The following is a 16607-nucleotide window of genomic DNA, read 5'->3' as shown; positions in this document are numbered from 1 at the left end:
TGTAATTTAATTATTTTGAACTAATTGGAGTTACCATTAGTTTTTGTGGTCAAGATTGAAAAGATCGAAGATATTGGATATTGGAAAATATTTGAGATATTAAGCTTAATTTAATTAGTTTGATTAATAAAAGTATTGGGGAATTTGAGATTTTGGTTTTGGAAAGAAAAAAAGGCAAAGGGAAAATATATTTTGTACACCGAATTAAGGTTAAAGTAAATATATATATGTAATAGTGGGTTGTCTCGTGAAGCGTGCAAAAAAGAGAAAAAAAAAATTATATCTGTTCTTGTAACCCCCCAGCGTCGGCGTCTCTTCCCTCTCTTCTCTCAGCCGACGACTAGCCACACCTAGCGCCGCCGAAATTAAGCGCCTCGGCCGCCGTGGTCCTCCGCCCGCCAGCCCAGCCGTTGACGAGCAGCTCGCGTCCACCAATCTCCGCCACCGGCAGCGTCGGATCTCTCTCCCTGCACCCAGACGGCTATCTCCGCCGCCGCAGTCTCTCTCTCCCCTTCGGATCCGTCGTCATGCAAGCTTTTTCACCGCCGTGGGTAGGGTTTTCCGTCAAGTCTCGCCGGAATCTTGGATTTTAGGGTAAGGATTTGGTGAGTTTTGGTGGTTCTTGTAGATCTTTGTTACCCATTGAAGTTTTGGTCTAATAATGGAGTTATTTCCAATTTTCGAGGTTGAATTCGAAGTTCGGAGGGTGTCGAGTTTCTGTTCAGCGGGTTCGGATCAGTTTTGTTAAGAGTTTGTAGGTATGTGAGGTTTCTTTTGAATGCCCATCAATTGTTGGTTCCAATTCTTGGATGTTAGGTTTGTCTTTTAGCGGGTTCTTGGTTGCTGTCTAGTGGAGTTGGGGATTTTCCGGCAACTAATCGTTATTGGATAAGTATGGATTTGAGATGAATTTCGGTGATTGGAATTAGGCCCTTGTTATTAATTTGAATTTGACCTTTAAATTTTAGGGCTGACTCAATATCTCCTTAGACAAAGTAGAGATAAGTTTGCTTGGATAACTATTTGAACTTGTGTCTTACCATTGGTTTGCCTTTGAACCAGTCCTAACCAAATGACTATGTTAAAAATGTGCCTTTATATAAAATTCTATGGAGTGATTTGGTTATGCTTCTATGATGTATTGACCGTGGGTGATCTGGTATTTTCACGAATTATGTTGCTGTGGACATGATACAGGATATTACGTTTGTAATATGCTCATTGAATGTGATGATTATGTTAATATGACTGATTATGAGGTTTATTGGTTGATTGATGCATGCTATGTGATGATTATGTTAATATGACTGGTTATATTATGAGGTTTATTGGTTGATTGATGCATGCTAGTATTGATGGTAGGATTCACTCCCGTGATTGATTAGTGTTCCTTCTGGTTCACATCTATGAATGATTTCTGTTCCTTTGGGTTCACACCTATGATTGATTTTTGTTCCTTCGGGTTCACAATTATGACTGATTTGTGTTCCTTCGAGTTCACACCTGTGACTGATTTGTGATCCTCTAGGATCATACCTGTGACTGTTATCTGTTCCTTTGGGATCATGCTTATGATTGATTTGTGCTCCTTTAGGATCACCACGCCTGATATATTATAGAATGTATACCATTTCCTAGATAGGAAGGTTAACATGTTCACCTAGAGGGCCCAATAGTGAGACCGATGAGTGATAAGAGGGACTCGTGACCTTGCCATATAGGATAAGAAAATCGCTTCCGCTCAGTCTATGTCTTAAAATTATTTGAATGTTTTGATTTAGAAATCGATGTCAGGTAAAAAATTTTATCAGTCTGATTGTCATTTTTCTTAACTATTTTAGAGGTCTCGAACGAAGGTTTTATTTATTTGTTTATCTATTAATTTTATAAATTATTTTGGAAGTTGCCTTTATTGTTCTAATAAATTATTTTGGACTAAGTGAATCTAAAAACATAAAATAGAATCCAAAATTCTCTATGAAATAGGCCCTAAAGTTTTTTATGTTTAGATTTATCGTTTCTCTCGTGTTTCATTGTTTATAATGTAATATAATTTAGTTATTAAGGATTATTTTATAAGGAAATTAATTAGTTACCTAAAAACCAAAATCTAATCTAAATTTAATCTACATTTTAATTTATATGGTTAATATAAAACAATTATTATTATTATTACTTTTGTTTAGTACAAAACATGGAGGATTGAACTTTCGACCTCTAAGAACGGAGTACATGCTAATACCAATGGATCAAGCTAACCATTATCAATTTTTATCTCTCTCCACTTTTGTAAATTTATAAATTGGCTTATTTAGATAAAGTAATTTTATTCATAAATTAAATTTATATTATTAAACTTAGGGACATTATCAAAAATGGAAAAAATACAAACTATTTATATACTATAGCAGAAATTAATATCAACGAAAACTTTTATAAAATTCCAAATCTACCCTTGTGATTTTTTCCTGCGATTTCCTGTTTTTCTTCTTCTTCTTCGCTTCACAATTTCTTCAATTCCTCGTTGACTTCTTTTTCATCATTGATTGATATGATCGTTTTTCTTCTTCTTCTTCACATCCTTCTTCATTGATTTCTGGTTGAGTTCTTCTTCTCCTCCTTATTCTCCTTCCTCTACAAATTACTTTCTTAGTTGTTTTTTTTTTCAATTGGATTTTGTGATTCTGTTTCTTATTTTTCTTCTTCTTCTTCACATTCCGTTGCTTGGTAATGTCCTACGAGTGTAGTCTTTGTTGATCATGTTCAAAATCTTCTTCATAATTTCTAGGCAACGGAAAATGATTGTTTCATAAAAGCATAAAATACATTATCGAAACTGCATAATTTTGATGATGTATTGTATTATTATGTGTCTATCTCAGATAGAAAGAAATAGTGACTATCTCTGTTTATTCCTGATAGACAAAGATAAAAGATCTTCGCTCAATTTATAAAAGCTTATATGGTTGGAACATCCAATTCTTAAAATTTGGACACGATCCACATCTTATTCAACTGTTATAAGAAAGAAGATATGCATATCTATAACACAGCTTACATGAACTCCTTGTTCCAATTAGCACCAGAATCCTATGAGTAAATCAAATTTTAATTAATAGGCACATGATATGTTTATAAAAACTCGTAAAAAATACAAACAAACAAACAATGATTTGCAATTTTTTTTTTTTTTGGCTTGCTTCAACCCAAAATTACCCCCAAATCTTCATTTAATATTTAGTTCACGAACTTGAAGGTTTACCAAAGAGACAGATTGACAGACATATAATTCTATCTTTGTCTATCAATGATAGACAGACATATAATTCTATCTTTGTCTATCAATGATAGACAGACATATAATTCTATCTTTGTCTATCAATGATATACAGAGATAGAACTCTATCTCTGACTATCACAAATAGACAGAGATAGATGCCTATCTTTGTCTATTGCCGATAGACAGAGATAGATACCTATCTTTGTCTATCTCCATCTCTTTCTTTTTTCCTTGTTTTGTTTTGAATTTAATTCACTACTTTGCATTTTATTGTATTAGTGAGATAGAACTATTCATTGATAGATACCGATATTATTTTTGTCTATCACTCATCATTGTGATTGGATGTATCGGTCACAGATAGACGGAGATAGATGCTAACTATCATAGATTGACCGAGATAGATGCCTATCTCTAACTATCACAGATAGACCGAGATAGATGCCAACAGTTTCAAAGTTTAACCCAAATTTAGGAGCTTAATGGTTTATATGCATAGATACAATCATATACATCAAAGATCATGTGATAAATCATTAGTATCTGAATAATACAGATAACTTGCTTCCCCCAACCTCTACACAATTTGAGAAGGGACGGTCCCATAAGCTATTTCTCTCTTGCACTCCTCGTCAATAAAAAAACTTGCTTCCCCCAACCTCTACACAATTTGAGAAGGGACGGTCCCATAAGCTATTTCTCTCTTGCACTCCTCGTCAATAAAAACCATCGACCTTTAGGTCAAATGGAGTCCTTGAGTTAACAAATAGACTGGGAGTGGTTTCCATGTTCCAATGGAGGTAATGAAATAGATGGGAGCTAACTTAGGCAGGAAGAAAGAAAGTTTGAGTCATTTTTCTTGTTGTTGGAATGGCAAGAAGCTAGATAGTTAATTAAGGAATAGAATTAGCTCCCTGAAGTTTGAAGAGACATTTATTTGATTCCAAAGGTTTCAAAATTTGTACTTTTAGTTCATATGGTTTGAAAAATAGTTTTAAATGGTCACTGGACCCATTTGACCGTTAGGTGACTTAATGGATTGTCGGTTAGGCTATTAAATGCTTATGTGGACTTGCTTACATATCAGTCTTTACTCTGATATTGTTTAAATTAAAATTATTATGTTAAAAATTAAAATAGATAAAAGTTAAAAATGTCAAAGGAACCCCATTTTTCTCTCGCTGCTCATTCCTTCATGTATTGTAAACCCATGAAGACACTCTAGAACAATCTTCCGCAGCTAGACAAAATTTTCCAATGACAAAAGATGCTTTGGACCGATCTTCAACAACCACTTTTGGTTGTTTTTTTGGCTTCTCCTGGGGTGGTAATTTTTTGTGGGCCTTTTGTATTATTTCAGTTTTCTCAATTAAACCTCGGTTTCTTTTATTAAAAGTGTTAAGTTAATATTGGCTTATGAATTTTGGTCTCCATTAGGAATGATTGTAATATATACTTGGCTTGTGATTGTATAATGAAAGTCATTATGTTGTACTTGACATATGCAGGCTTGTTGTGCCAGGTTTGGGAGCTCAATATCACTGCCATCCATTATGGTAATATATATTAAAGTACTTACAATGGTGATTACACATGCCAATTTCTTTATTATTTTTTAGGAGGAAATTATTCCATGTATGCATATGATAAGTATAAAAGATCTATTTCTATTTACTCCATTGTGGAGTTTGTATCTTTAGATTATTAGTCTTTTTCCATTACATCGATAAAAATTTTTGTTTCTTGTTAAAAAAAAATGACAAGTATAAAAGAAGGCATTGATCCAACTGCCAAAAAGAGTTGCAGAAAAGTACACCACTTGGCATTTATCACAAGTGGAGTTTCCTGATATTTATTTGATTTATTCACAATATTTCTTGCATGAGTATTGTGATGAGATGGGGTCATACTTTTAAAAAGAATTATTTTTTATTTTCAGAATTACCTGCTTGGAGCTTTTAAGCCATCTTGCAACGTATCAATTGCATTTTCGGATGGAAAAACACGCAAGCAGGTATACCCTTACAGTAATTAGATATTGGATGAATGAGAAAAAAATGTTTGTTCTAATTCTCATTTCAGCCGGGTTTTTGAAATAACAACAGGTAGTATCTATGTAAGCTTACTGTCTTTGTAAGCCATTGAGTTTTGCAAAGCTTTTTGCTCAGACTTGATACTTTGCAGAATATAGTTATTTTATTTCATTATTTTTCTTAACACATTAGTTTTTTAGGTTCCACTAAAGAAGGAAAATGGTCAGACAGTTTTGGTTCCCCTCTTCCAAAGTCAAGAGAATATTACTGGGAAGGTATATTTATTTTGTGATGTTACCATTTTCTTTATCAATCTTTATGAACTTTGTTTCTTCTATTGGAGACTGTTAGATTTCAATTTTCATTTTTCATATTGTGCTTCAGATAACTATAGATCCTCTACAAGGAAAGAAAGTTGATCACAATGGTGTTAAAATTGAGCTTCTTGGTCAAATCGGTGTGCACTTCTGCTGCTTTCACATCATGATAATTTTCCTATATAGAGCAATATATACATTTATAACATCAGCAAGTTTTTCTTTAGCATCAAATCATTCCCTTTTATCTTCTAGCTTAGAAGTTATTCTTATTGGCTTTATATTTGTGTGTATAGATACGTTACTGACGATGTTGCTACATTTCCTCGTGTATTTTTTGCTTTCTTGTCCTTTTTTCCTTTTTACCATCCTCCTCGTGCTACAATCCAATTCAAAAACCTTGCTTTCTGAGCATCAAACTTTGTTACATCGATACAGTCTTTCTTACTTTTGAGTATTTGATATTAAATTTGTCTTTTATTTATTTTAATTTTTTTGCAGAGATGTATTTTGATAGAGGCAACTTTTATGACTTTACTTCTCTTGGTAAGTATTATGTCTTTCATTCTGTCACTGTTTGAACTTCACTCATTACAAGGAAAAAATATTATGGGACTGCAAGGGGAGGAAAATTAAAATTTCATTATTTTTGGTATATTATGATGTTTTTTGCTTCATTGTTATTGTACATGTGGGACATGTTCTTCAGTATTTAACTTCAATTAATTTTTCCAGTTCGTGAATTGGATGTTCCGGGAGAAATATATGAAAGGAAAACATACCCATTCGAATTTTCTACGGTTGAAATGCCTTATGAGACATATAATGGGGTGAATGTGAGGCTGAGGTACACAGGCTTTTGCAATTAAGATATTTCTTTAATAATGTGGCTATCATCTTTTCTGCTGGCGACTCTTTTAAATGTTTACAGCTTCACACTGGTTGTTATTGATGCTCAATTACTTGTTTGATTGTTATTTATATATTTTGGACATAGACGATGCATCATGACATTAGAACATTTTCTACCTTTAACATTTCAATTTTGTTAATGAAGATTTTTTGGGCCGTTCTTTTCTGAATTTCCTTTCCTAGGTATGTTCTGAAAGTTACCATCAGTCGTGGTTACGCTGGTAGCATAGTGGAATATCAAGACTTTGTGGTAACACTTACCTCTTTTTCCTCTGGCATAGCATGCTGGTTTTAATAATGGCAGCAGACGGACATGTTGATCATGCATGAACATCTTAGATTAATATTTCCTCACGTGCATTGCATGAGGCATAGTCTTCTCTTTATTGTAGTCTTTTGGTCTTACGTGTTCTTCATTGAGTTCTCAAAAAATCATAAGATCATTTTGAATTTCAAGAAAAAAAATGTTTCAGTTTATTTATTATTATTATTATTAGTTTGAAAATGGTATGATTAGCTCTTGATCGATGAAATGTTTGTGTGCCTCATACCTAAATTCCCAACTGTTGAAGTTAGGATATTTCTGCACATTTAGTTTGGCCTCTAGTCTGTATAAGGTTCTAGAAGAAGCCCTCTTTGAACCGTTGTTATGGTGCTTTTGTCAACTATCTCAAGAACCTGTTCGCCATTGTACGTGGAATGAATGTTGCCTATAAAGACCATTTCTGAACACATTTTTCAACAACACATAAAAAAATTGCTTGTGGCGTTATATAAAACATTCCAGAGTGTTTGACAAATTGTTTTATTTTCCTCATTTAGTATATGTACTGGATTTTTTTTGCTTTATTAGTATTATTGATTTCTTTAATATGAAATCAAGTTTTATTGAGGAATATGAAAGGATGTACGAGGGAATAAAAAGAACAAGCCCACCATAGGAGCCCTACACTATCAACAAGAAAAGACTTCAATTGAAAAGAATAAGTCCCTGCTAATAAATTGATGATTACAAAAAGTTCGGATTGCGGATGCCCGTAAAGCAGCATTTAACCTCACCACCTCGTACATCTCCTCCAAAGACCTCCAACCTCTTTAAAGTTTATACTATTCCTTTCTAGCCACACCCCACAAAATAGCGAAAGAAAAAGCTTGGCTGCAACACTCTTCTCTTTTCGGGAGAATTCATTTTGATCTCCTCAATCAGAGAACACCAATCCTTGTTCCGCACCCAAGCAACCTCAAACACATGGAAGCAATGACTCCAAAGTCCAAAGAAAATGAGTGAACTGAGAGCTCCACAAAAGATGAGATTATTGTACTCGGATATCCACAAAGAACGCACCATTGCAGGTGTGTCACAAGGGAGGAGTGTTGTTGGAAACGGTCTTGAGTGTTTACTCTCCGATGCAAGGCTTTTCAGGCAAAAATACTTACTTTCGTAGGGATTTTAACCTTCCAATGAAGGATGAAAACAAAGGCTCCTTGATTGAGAAGGGGAACAAAGAATATAGAAATATGAACGACAAGAGAACTTCTCAAAAGGAAGCGCTCAAAAGGAAGAGAACTCCATTCTCCAGATAAAAGGTTTTGGTTGTCGTTGGTGCACTTGGATCAGAGGATGCATCACTAGTGCAAATTATTCCATCACTATTAATGGCCGCCCCCGGCAAGATTATTGCCTCATGTGGCATAAGATAGAGAGACCCTCTCTCTCTCCCTTATTTATTTTAGTTGTTGATTGTCTTAGTTGTTTTATTGACCACAACTCCGCATTGGATCTTATTGTTGCTCATCCTATTGATCATTTGGATTTTTCACTGAACTATTTACAGTTTGTTGATGACACTTTGTTGTTCTCTATTGTTGAGAGATCTGCCATATAGAACTTGTTTGACGTTGTCCATACTTTTTAATGTGTTTTGGGCTTAAAATCAATCTTACTAAGAGTGAGCTCCTTGGGATTCATGTTTCTGACTTTGATTTTCACTGGTTGTGTTCTTTTGAGGTTTCTGGCTTGCATCATATTTGGGGCTTCCTTTGGGTGACAACTTGTCTATTTTATTTTGGTAGCCTGTGATTGAAAGATTTCAGCCTAAACTCCATAATTGGAAGTACGCATATATATCGAAAGGGGCCCGTCACATGCTCATTCAAGCCACGCTTTCTAGCCTCCCAACTTATTATTTATCTTTGTTTCAGGTTCCTTCCTCTATTATTAGTTGCCTTGATAAGTTGGTTCGAGATTTCTTTTGGGAAGGTTCTCGTGGTGGTGGTGCCTTGCATAATGTGAATTGGGTGGCTTTTCATCGCCCTCAATTATTGGGAGGCCTTGGCATTAGAAATTTTGAACATCGAAATCCTGCTCTTCTTGCAAAATGGACTTGCCAATTTTTATTTGAGCATGACACTTTATGGAGGAAGCTTATTGTTGCTAAGTATTATTCCTTTGATTGTGTTTGGCTCTCTCCTATCTCTGGTGGTTCTTCTAGAGCTCCTTGGAGGTGCATTTGTCAATTTACCGATTTGATTGTCAATCGGATAAGATGCCGTATTGGTGATGGTTCTTCTATGTCTTTTTGGCACGACTCTTGGCTTAGTTTTGGTGTCCTTGCCAATGCTTATCCATGACTCTTTCATCTTGTGCAGCAACTTGAGGTTTCTATTGCTAATGCTTGGATCTCTTCTATGTCTGCTTGGAATTTGAACTTATGTCATAATCTTATTGAGTTGGAGATTGCTGAATAGGCTTTATTATCCCTTCATTTGGTATCCATCCGATTGCACTCCTCCCCTGATACTTGGCTATGGCCGCTTGATCCTTCTATGGGCTTTACTATTAAATCTCTTATGGCTTATCTGGTGGGTGATTTGGATTTGGGTTTGATTGACCTTTATTTGGCAATTTGAAAGGATAGATATCTCAAGAAGATTAAAGTCTTTCTTTGGGAGCTCAGCTGGGGTGCCATCAATATTGTTGATTGTTTGCACCGCCGTATGCCTTAGTCTCTTTCTCCCTCTTGGTGTCATATGTGTCACAAGCATGCTGAGTCGTTGGTTCATTTATTTTTCCATGGTTCTTTTGCTACCATTTTTGGGATCTTCTCTTGCCTTTTTTAACAAGACTATTCATTGAATTAATGAAAGAGTCAAAAGCTCAAAGTACACGAGAGGAAATAACATTTCCAATGCTTATTTAGGGTTTAGGGTTTTGCCTGGTTTTGGTTGGTCTTTCACTTGTCCTAATAACATTTATGATGCTTTTGCCTCAGTGTTAGTGGGTCATCCTTTTGGTGATACTAAGAAGGTGATTTGGTTGGCCTTTATCCGTGCGTTCCTTTGGTGCTTATGAGATGAAAGGAACAAAAGGCTTTTTAATGATGCTTGTTCTTCTAGTGCTCGGTTTTTTAGTTTGTTTTGTCTTCTGTTTTTTCTTGGTGTAAATTAAAGCACCCTTTCACTCATTTCAGTTTATCATTTTTAGTCAGTAATTGACGATCCCTATTGTAATTTCTTTGCTTGGGGTTTTCTCCTTATACATATTAATGAGTTGTTTCTTTTACCAAAAGGAAGCGCTCAATAATTAAGCCCTTAATCTGAAATAAGAGAGAAGGCTGTGAGGCCTTCCATTGTGAAGACTCATGCAATGAAAGGTAAAAGTGAGAATTCACAAACTGGTGGTAAGTGGAACGTGTCTGTTTGTTCATGAGGGACAAGAGTATTAGTATGGGGCAGATCTTATTGTTGCAGTAGAATAGTATAGGATACCTTTCAAAGGCCCACCTCCTCTATAGTCTCTCTATTAGTGAGAGGATGATGTGAGCTCGTAGAGAGCGAAGAAGACAACTATGGGGAGGCCTAAATATTGTCCACAAAGTACAACCTCATTTCAGAAAAGTGTAAAGTTGCGGGAACAACACATATGGGAGCGAGCCCACCCAATAATCCTCTCAAAACAGTGAGCTATTGGAGTTTCATTCACCTTGTTTCATTTTATGGACTTCTACTGCTACCGGATGTTAGATTATTTCTTTTGTGATTTCTTGTGATTCTTAGCACTTTGATGAATATTCACCTTGAGATTTCTGTTCAACTAAATTGTTTTTACTTATTCTTCAGAGCTTTAGTCTATGTTTGGTATTATGATTCTTGCACCGTATTGGCAAATTTGAAGATTTTTATTATGGTTTCCTCTCATGTACTTTGAGCATTAGACTCATTATTTCAATGAAATTCTTTTCGTTTAAAAAAAAAAAAAAGATTCTTGGCTGTTTAATTCTTTGCTTTTTTACCCCCCTCCCCCAGGGTTTGTTTATTTTTTTATTTTTTAATTATTATTTTTTGCCTGCTCCGTCTCTTTTCTAGTTTATGCTGTCATGTTTGTACTTGTATCTCTAGCATGGGAAGTTCCATTTTATATAAATTACGGAGGTTGGTGGTACAAGAAGTCTGAACTCTTGTTTATCATAGTTGTTTCTTTGTCTACATGTTAATTGCCACTAATCTATCTGGCCTATGTGGATACTGTTACATTTGAGCTTGTAATTATTGATTTGCATCAGGTTCGCAACTATTCTCCACTTCCATCAATTAATAACGGTATCAAGGTCAGTACAGTAAAATACCCCATACCCTGAACATTTTTGCACAACTATTATGTCTTCTGCCGTTCACTTCTTTTCACAATGGACAAGCATTTAGTATGGCTGTTGACTCATCATGGAATGCACTTCTTTTTAACACTGGATTGAGTGCAGTTTACTTATTTCAGACTTTTTTGTGGATCGTTTTGTTTTTGGATAATAAACAATTTCATTGAGGTATAAAATTTACCCAAAAAAGAAAAAAGATGGGATAAGAGCCCCAATGCAAGGGAGTTACAATAAACATTTCCTACTGGACAAAACAGGGGATAAACTATAGGGTAAAAAAGAACACTCATTTTACACCAAGATAAAGCATGGAGAAGAACACTATAAAAAAAAAAAAAGACCAGAGACTTTTTTCCTTCAACTAAAAAATCTTATGATTTCTTTCAATACAAATCAACCAAACGAAAGCCCAAATGAATCAATTGATTGTATATGCTCTTTGTAGATGGAAGTTGGAATTGAAGATTGCCTGCACATCGAGTTTGAGTATAACAAAAGCAAGTAAGTGGTATAGATTTTCTGGCTGGGTTTGAATTATGCTCTTACGAAATCTACCTCAACTTCATGTCCATTTCTTAAAATAAAATCTAAAACAAGAAAAAAAAGAAGAATTTATTAATCTTAGTTGAAGTATTGATCCTTTTGTTACCTACAAGATCAAACTTCTATTGGCGTTTTCAGAAGCAGGCTTATTGGTTGTTTCATCACTTTATCTTTAAATTTTTTTAATTATTTTGAACCTGGAAGCAACGGATTTTTTCCAATTTCTAAGAGATGGAAGGTTATAAAATTAGTTTCTTAGTGAAAAAAATTGGTACATACAGGTACCATCTGAAAGATGTTATCATTGGCAAGATTTATTTCCTGCTGGTGAGAATTAAGATAAAGAATATGGATCTGGAGATCAGGCGTCGAGAGTCAACTGGATCTGGAGCTAACACTCATGTCGAGACAGAGACATTAGCTAAGTACGAGCTGATGGATGGAGCTCCAGTAAGAGGTGCGCTCCAAATACTTATCTTTTTTTAATTATCTAATGCAGTGAAAGTAGCATATCTGTGTTACCAAACGACAAGCCTGGTTTAATTTTTCCCTAGAAACAAACTTTTCGTTGATATTTTAAAAGTAGCAAGGTACTAAACACCTAAAACAAAGCCTAACAAGCCGTAATCCAAAAATAAAAGACTACTCATAACAACCTTCAAAAGCACAAGATATTAAACCTTGTTGCTAACATAGAATGTGGAAATGTAGGTTTTATTTTACTTGATGGAGCACATGTTATGTCTCCTTTTGGGGTTTGGTTTTTGTTGTATTCTCTTGAATTCTTCCATTTGATACATAGTTTGGTTGCTTCATAAGAATGAATGTGGAAATGTGACAAAGATAGTCTGGATCGAAAGTTTATTTGTCAATGAACCTGAAAGCTTAATATATAACTTGTGCTTGCTTCTGTAGGTGAATCTATTCCAGTCAGACTGTTTCTTAGCCCTTACGAGCTGACGCCTACGCATCGTAACATCAACAATAAATTCAGTGTGAAGTACTATTTAAATCTTGTTCTTGTTGATGAAGAAGACAGACGCTATTTCAAGCAGCAGGAGATCACTATATATAGGCTTCAAGAGACAACCTGATTATTCATCTCCAAATTCTGTCAGATAAAAGTCAGTTTTGAAAAGTTGATCAACTACTTGGAGTGCTCTGTAAAGCTTTTTATTTTGGAAAATATCTATTTCTTGTCGAAGCAAAATGTTTGACTGGTCGCTTAGGCATGGGATCTTGGTGAGATCGTTTCTTTTGGTTGCTGGTAAGTCTAATGTGTTGATTGTATTATGAACATGGTTAGCAAATTGTTGCACATTTCATCACGAGCAACGAGATCTGATTTTCGGTGTGGTTAATTGTAGATTATATTTACGTATTATGATATAAATCTTTTCTTCCAATTCCCATTTGTTTTCTTAACTTTGCATATTGTTCAACTATTCTTTTGTTGATCAAAGCAATAATATATGCTTTTCGGATGTTGAACCTTTTTACTTTTAGCTGGTTATAAGAATTTCATTTTGTTTTCTTCAGTTGATTTATAGGTGTGAATCAAATTGTATAGGCATTATCCTTTTATTACTGTTTTCTTTTTATGGTTGTAGAAATGATTTCAGGTATAAAAACTATGATGCTCATGTTGGTTAGTTTGAAGTAATTTTCATTCCCAAGCTGCTGCTTGTGAAAGCCCTTTTTTCCCTTCACTTTAAATTACAGCTTTGCATGTTTGGGAGTAATAAAATGATTTTGAGATAATTAAAAGTCAGTGTTTTAGAAATGTTTGTTTTGAAATATGAGTCTATTGAATAGATTATTAAAATTAAAAAGTTTAACTGGCATAGTATTTTACTATCCACTTTGAAGTTTCATCTCCACACTTTAATTACAATACTTTTGTAAAATAATAATAATAATAATAATAAAAAGTTGGAATATTACCATAAGATTTGTAAAATAAAATTGATTTTAACTAAACTAATTGCATATTTCTCAAAGGGATAAATTTGTTACATCTTTATTGAGTTAGATTGAAAAGTTTATTAGATCACAAAGCAAAAGTTAATGATAGACCAAAAATAATATTTTAAAAACAAATACTTCAATATAATATATACTTAAAAAAAACTATTTTGTTAAGGTCAACAGAATTTACCAAATGCATTATTGTTTTTGCTATATGTAAAAAGTTTCATATTTTTTCCATTTATAATAATTTTCCTTTTCTTAAGTTGAATATTAAAAATTATAAAAAGTAATTTTTTTTAAGAGGTATTGTAATTAAAGTATAGGGTGGGGGAATCGAATCTCAAACCATATAATTAATACAATTTTAAAAGTATTATAAAAAGTATAGGGATAGTATGAATATTATGTCAATTGAACTACGCTTTTGTAGAAAATAATTAATGCAATTTTAATACATCCATATAGGTTAAGTGAATGGAATTCTACATAAATTATTCTAAAATTACAAATTTTCTAATTATATAAAAAATTGGAATGTCAAAAGTTCTATAATTTTTTGCATTCCATTCAACTTTAAATATGTCGATTCTATTTATTTTCACAATGATTTGAAAACTTTGTTGTAAGAAAATAATTTTAAAAAAAGTTATATGCTAATAATTATTAAGGCTCTTTAATGAAAATATATAAATTAATATAGATATCATTTCCATTATTATTAAAAAAGTTGCATAACTATTTATAGAAAACAAAAATAATTTGAAATAGTTGGATACTTTATAATATTAACTTATCTTTTATTTAATAATAATTAGTTCTACTTTTATATTTTTACAATTACACTTTTCTATTGGTGTATACATTTTTATTATAAATGGTTTTGTTTATTTTTATAAATTTTAAATTTTAAATTTTCGATCTTTATTTAAACTCCTCTACATAATGTAAATGATTTGTACAACCTTATATGTTCTCTCCTAATTACATTGCTTAAGTTTTTCTCTATTCGTTCCTTTCTTTTTAAGTACAAAGTTTATTTGAGTTTCTTTATTAATAATAAGTTGAGTGGAGACTTATAATTACACTTTTTGTAACGTACCGAATTTCAAGTAAATTTAAATTAATTATCTTCAATAGATTAAATTCTATATTTCTTTTCTTCTAGTTTTGGAGCAAATAATAATAATAATAATAATAATAATAATAATAATAATAATAAATAAATAAATAAATAAATAAATAAAATTTGAGGAGATAATAATTTAAATTAAGTTGACGAGGGAGATATGAAGTTAATTGGTGAAAGTTAATGTGTGGACTGAGATTTAGAAACAAGGTTAGTTAAATTATTTTGGAGTGTGAATTTAATTTGGTGGGTTATGGAGGTTTAAAAACGAAAAGGAAAACAATACTTTTATAAACACACATATATATAAGAATTAGGGTTTTGAGAGTTTTGAAATATATATAAAAAGTTTTTTTTTTTTTTTTTTTAAGGAGCAAAGCCTTTCAACCGCCATAAACTCAATTTTTGATACCCACTAAGTGTTTGATGCAAAATTAATTTACTCATAAAATTTGTTGGTAGATTCAGGTTCTTGCAAGGGTCGTTGGCATGTTGTTCAATGAAGTCCAAGTGTTTCCAGCAACTTTTAGTAATGTTTAAGGTTTCTAACCTAATTAGATTGATTCATGGGTGCTGCAAATTGGGTTTTAATCGTAAAATATTTATATTTGGCTTAGGATCGGGTTGATTTGGAGGATTGAAGGTGGATTCGATCAAATCACATTGTGGGTAAAAATATTATTTTGAGCTATTTGGTTAATTTGTGATTTGGGACTAGACCCTAAAGATTTAATATAACTTTTGGCATTCCTTAGGTTTCAATTCAAATGTTGTGAAGATAGATAGAGGAGGTTATTTGTTTGCATAATTATTATTTTGGCTTCATATTGAGGTAAGTGGTTTACTACTGGTTCGCCCATGAACGAGGCACCCTAACCAAGTTGATGTTAAGACTGTGTATGCACGTGAGAACATGATATTATTGTGATTGAATGATTTGCTATGGTATGCTAATGAATGGACTTTTGAGGGTGTTCTAGATACTTGTGAGTTATGTTACTAAGATCATGATAACATGTTTAGTTAGAAAATTTGGATGTCGTATGATGCATTTGAGATTGATGGTGATTATTAGTACTCTTATTAGGCTGTGTACTTCTCATGTTTGTGAACCTTCAAGTTCACTTCTTATGTTCATGTTTCGGTGTCCCTATGGGACCACCACTTATGTTTATGATTGTGACCTTCCGGGATCACTACCAATGAAAACGTGCCTTCAGGTTTTCCCTTATGCTTATGCCTATGATACGTGATGTACACCTGTATCTTGATAGAAAAGCTAAAATGATCACCTAATGGGTCCAGTAGTGGATCATTTACTAAGTATTTTATGCTCACCCTTTTTTCTTTATGTCTTTTAGGTAAAGAAAGGACAAAATGGCGAATGACAGGAAGAATCCATGACCAAGCCTTGGGACTTGATAACGCTTTCGTATATATTTTTCTTATATTTGCAAGTTTTAGCTTTGTAATTAAATCTTTAAATTCTTTGAATATTTCATTCAATTTTTTATTTAATTTATTTTAAATTAAAGTTATGCATGCAAGTAGTAACAATCCAATACCCAACTTAGAAAGTTCAGGCACTTTTATTTTTAAAACTTATTTAAATACTAAAATCCTACTTTAATAATTTTCTTACTTTTACTTATAACTTTTGGTTGGATTGCTTGCTTTTTCTTATAAGTTCTTATATATATATAATTTTTAAAAATATATATATAGGATTTTCTATATAGATAGCCTTAAGTATAGATCTATATTATACTATTG

The 16607-nt window shown here is 33.0% G+C and overlaps 1 protein-coding gene across 4 annotated transcripts; it reads left to right on the top strand.

The window, feature by feature from the left end:
* The first annotated feature begins 217 nt into the window (after positions 1-217).
* Positions 218-13143, top strand: LOC120074157 (vacuolar protein sorting-associated protein 26A). Of its 4 annotated transcripts, none has more exons than XM_039027182.2 (13): positions 218-594; positions 686-758; positions 4789-4836; positions 5220-5294; positions 5514-5588; positions 5698-5770; positions 6132-6176; positions 6366-6477; positions 6726-6792; positions 11105-11149; positions 11640-11695; positions 12019-12194; positions 12653-13143. In XM_039027182.2, exons 3-13 carry the CDS (start codon positions 4834-4836, stop codon positions 12829-12831), a joined length of 906 nt encoding a protein of 301 aa, XP_038883110.1. In that variant the 5' UTR covers positions 218-594; positions 686-758; positions 4789-4833; the 3' UTR covers positions 12832-13143. The 4 variants fall into 4 exon arrangements, with proteins under 4 accessions (XP_038883110.1, XP_038883111.1, XP_090167790.1 ...); XM_039027183.2 differs by having other exon boundaries at positions 238-594; positions 4803-4836; XM_090311664.1 differs by lacking the exon at positions 5698-5770 and having other exon boundaries at positions 238-594; positions 4803-4836.
* The last annotated feature ends 3464 nt before the right edge of the window (positions 13144-16607 follow it).

Source organism: Benincasa hispida, chromosome 3 (genome assembly GCF_027475165.1).
Source record: "Benincasa hispida cultivar pf3 chromosome 3, pf3_genome.v1.1, whole genome shotgun sequence".
Classification (NCBI taxonomy): Eukaryota; Viridiplantae; Streptophyta; class Magnoliopsida; order Cucurbitales; family Cucurbitaceae; genus Benincasa; species Benincasa hispida.
The sequence above is the reverse complement of the archived record's forward strand: the minus strand, read 5'-3'. Positions and strand labels throughout refer to the sequence as shown.

What these genes read in the sequence shown, in the direction of transcription:
- LOC120074157 (XM_039027182.2), top strand. An exon ending in AAGAGAATATTACTGGGAAG is followed by an intron (nt 5,589 to 5,697) that starts GTATATTTATTT and finishes ATTGTGCTTCAG; the next exon opens with ATAACTATAGATCCTCTACA. An exon ending in TGAGCTTCTTGGTCAAATCG is followed by an intron (nt 5,771 to 6,131) that starts GTGTGCACTTCT and finishes ATTTTTTTGCAG; the next exon opens with AGATGTATTTTGATAGAGGC.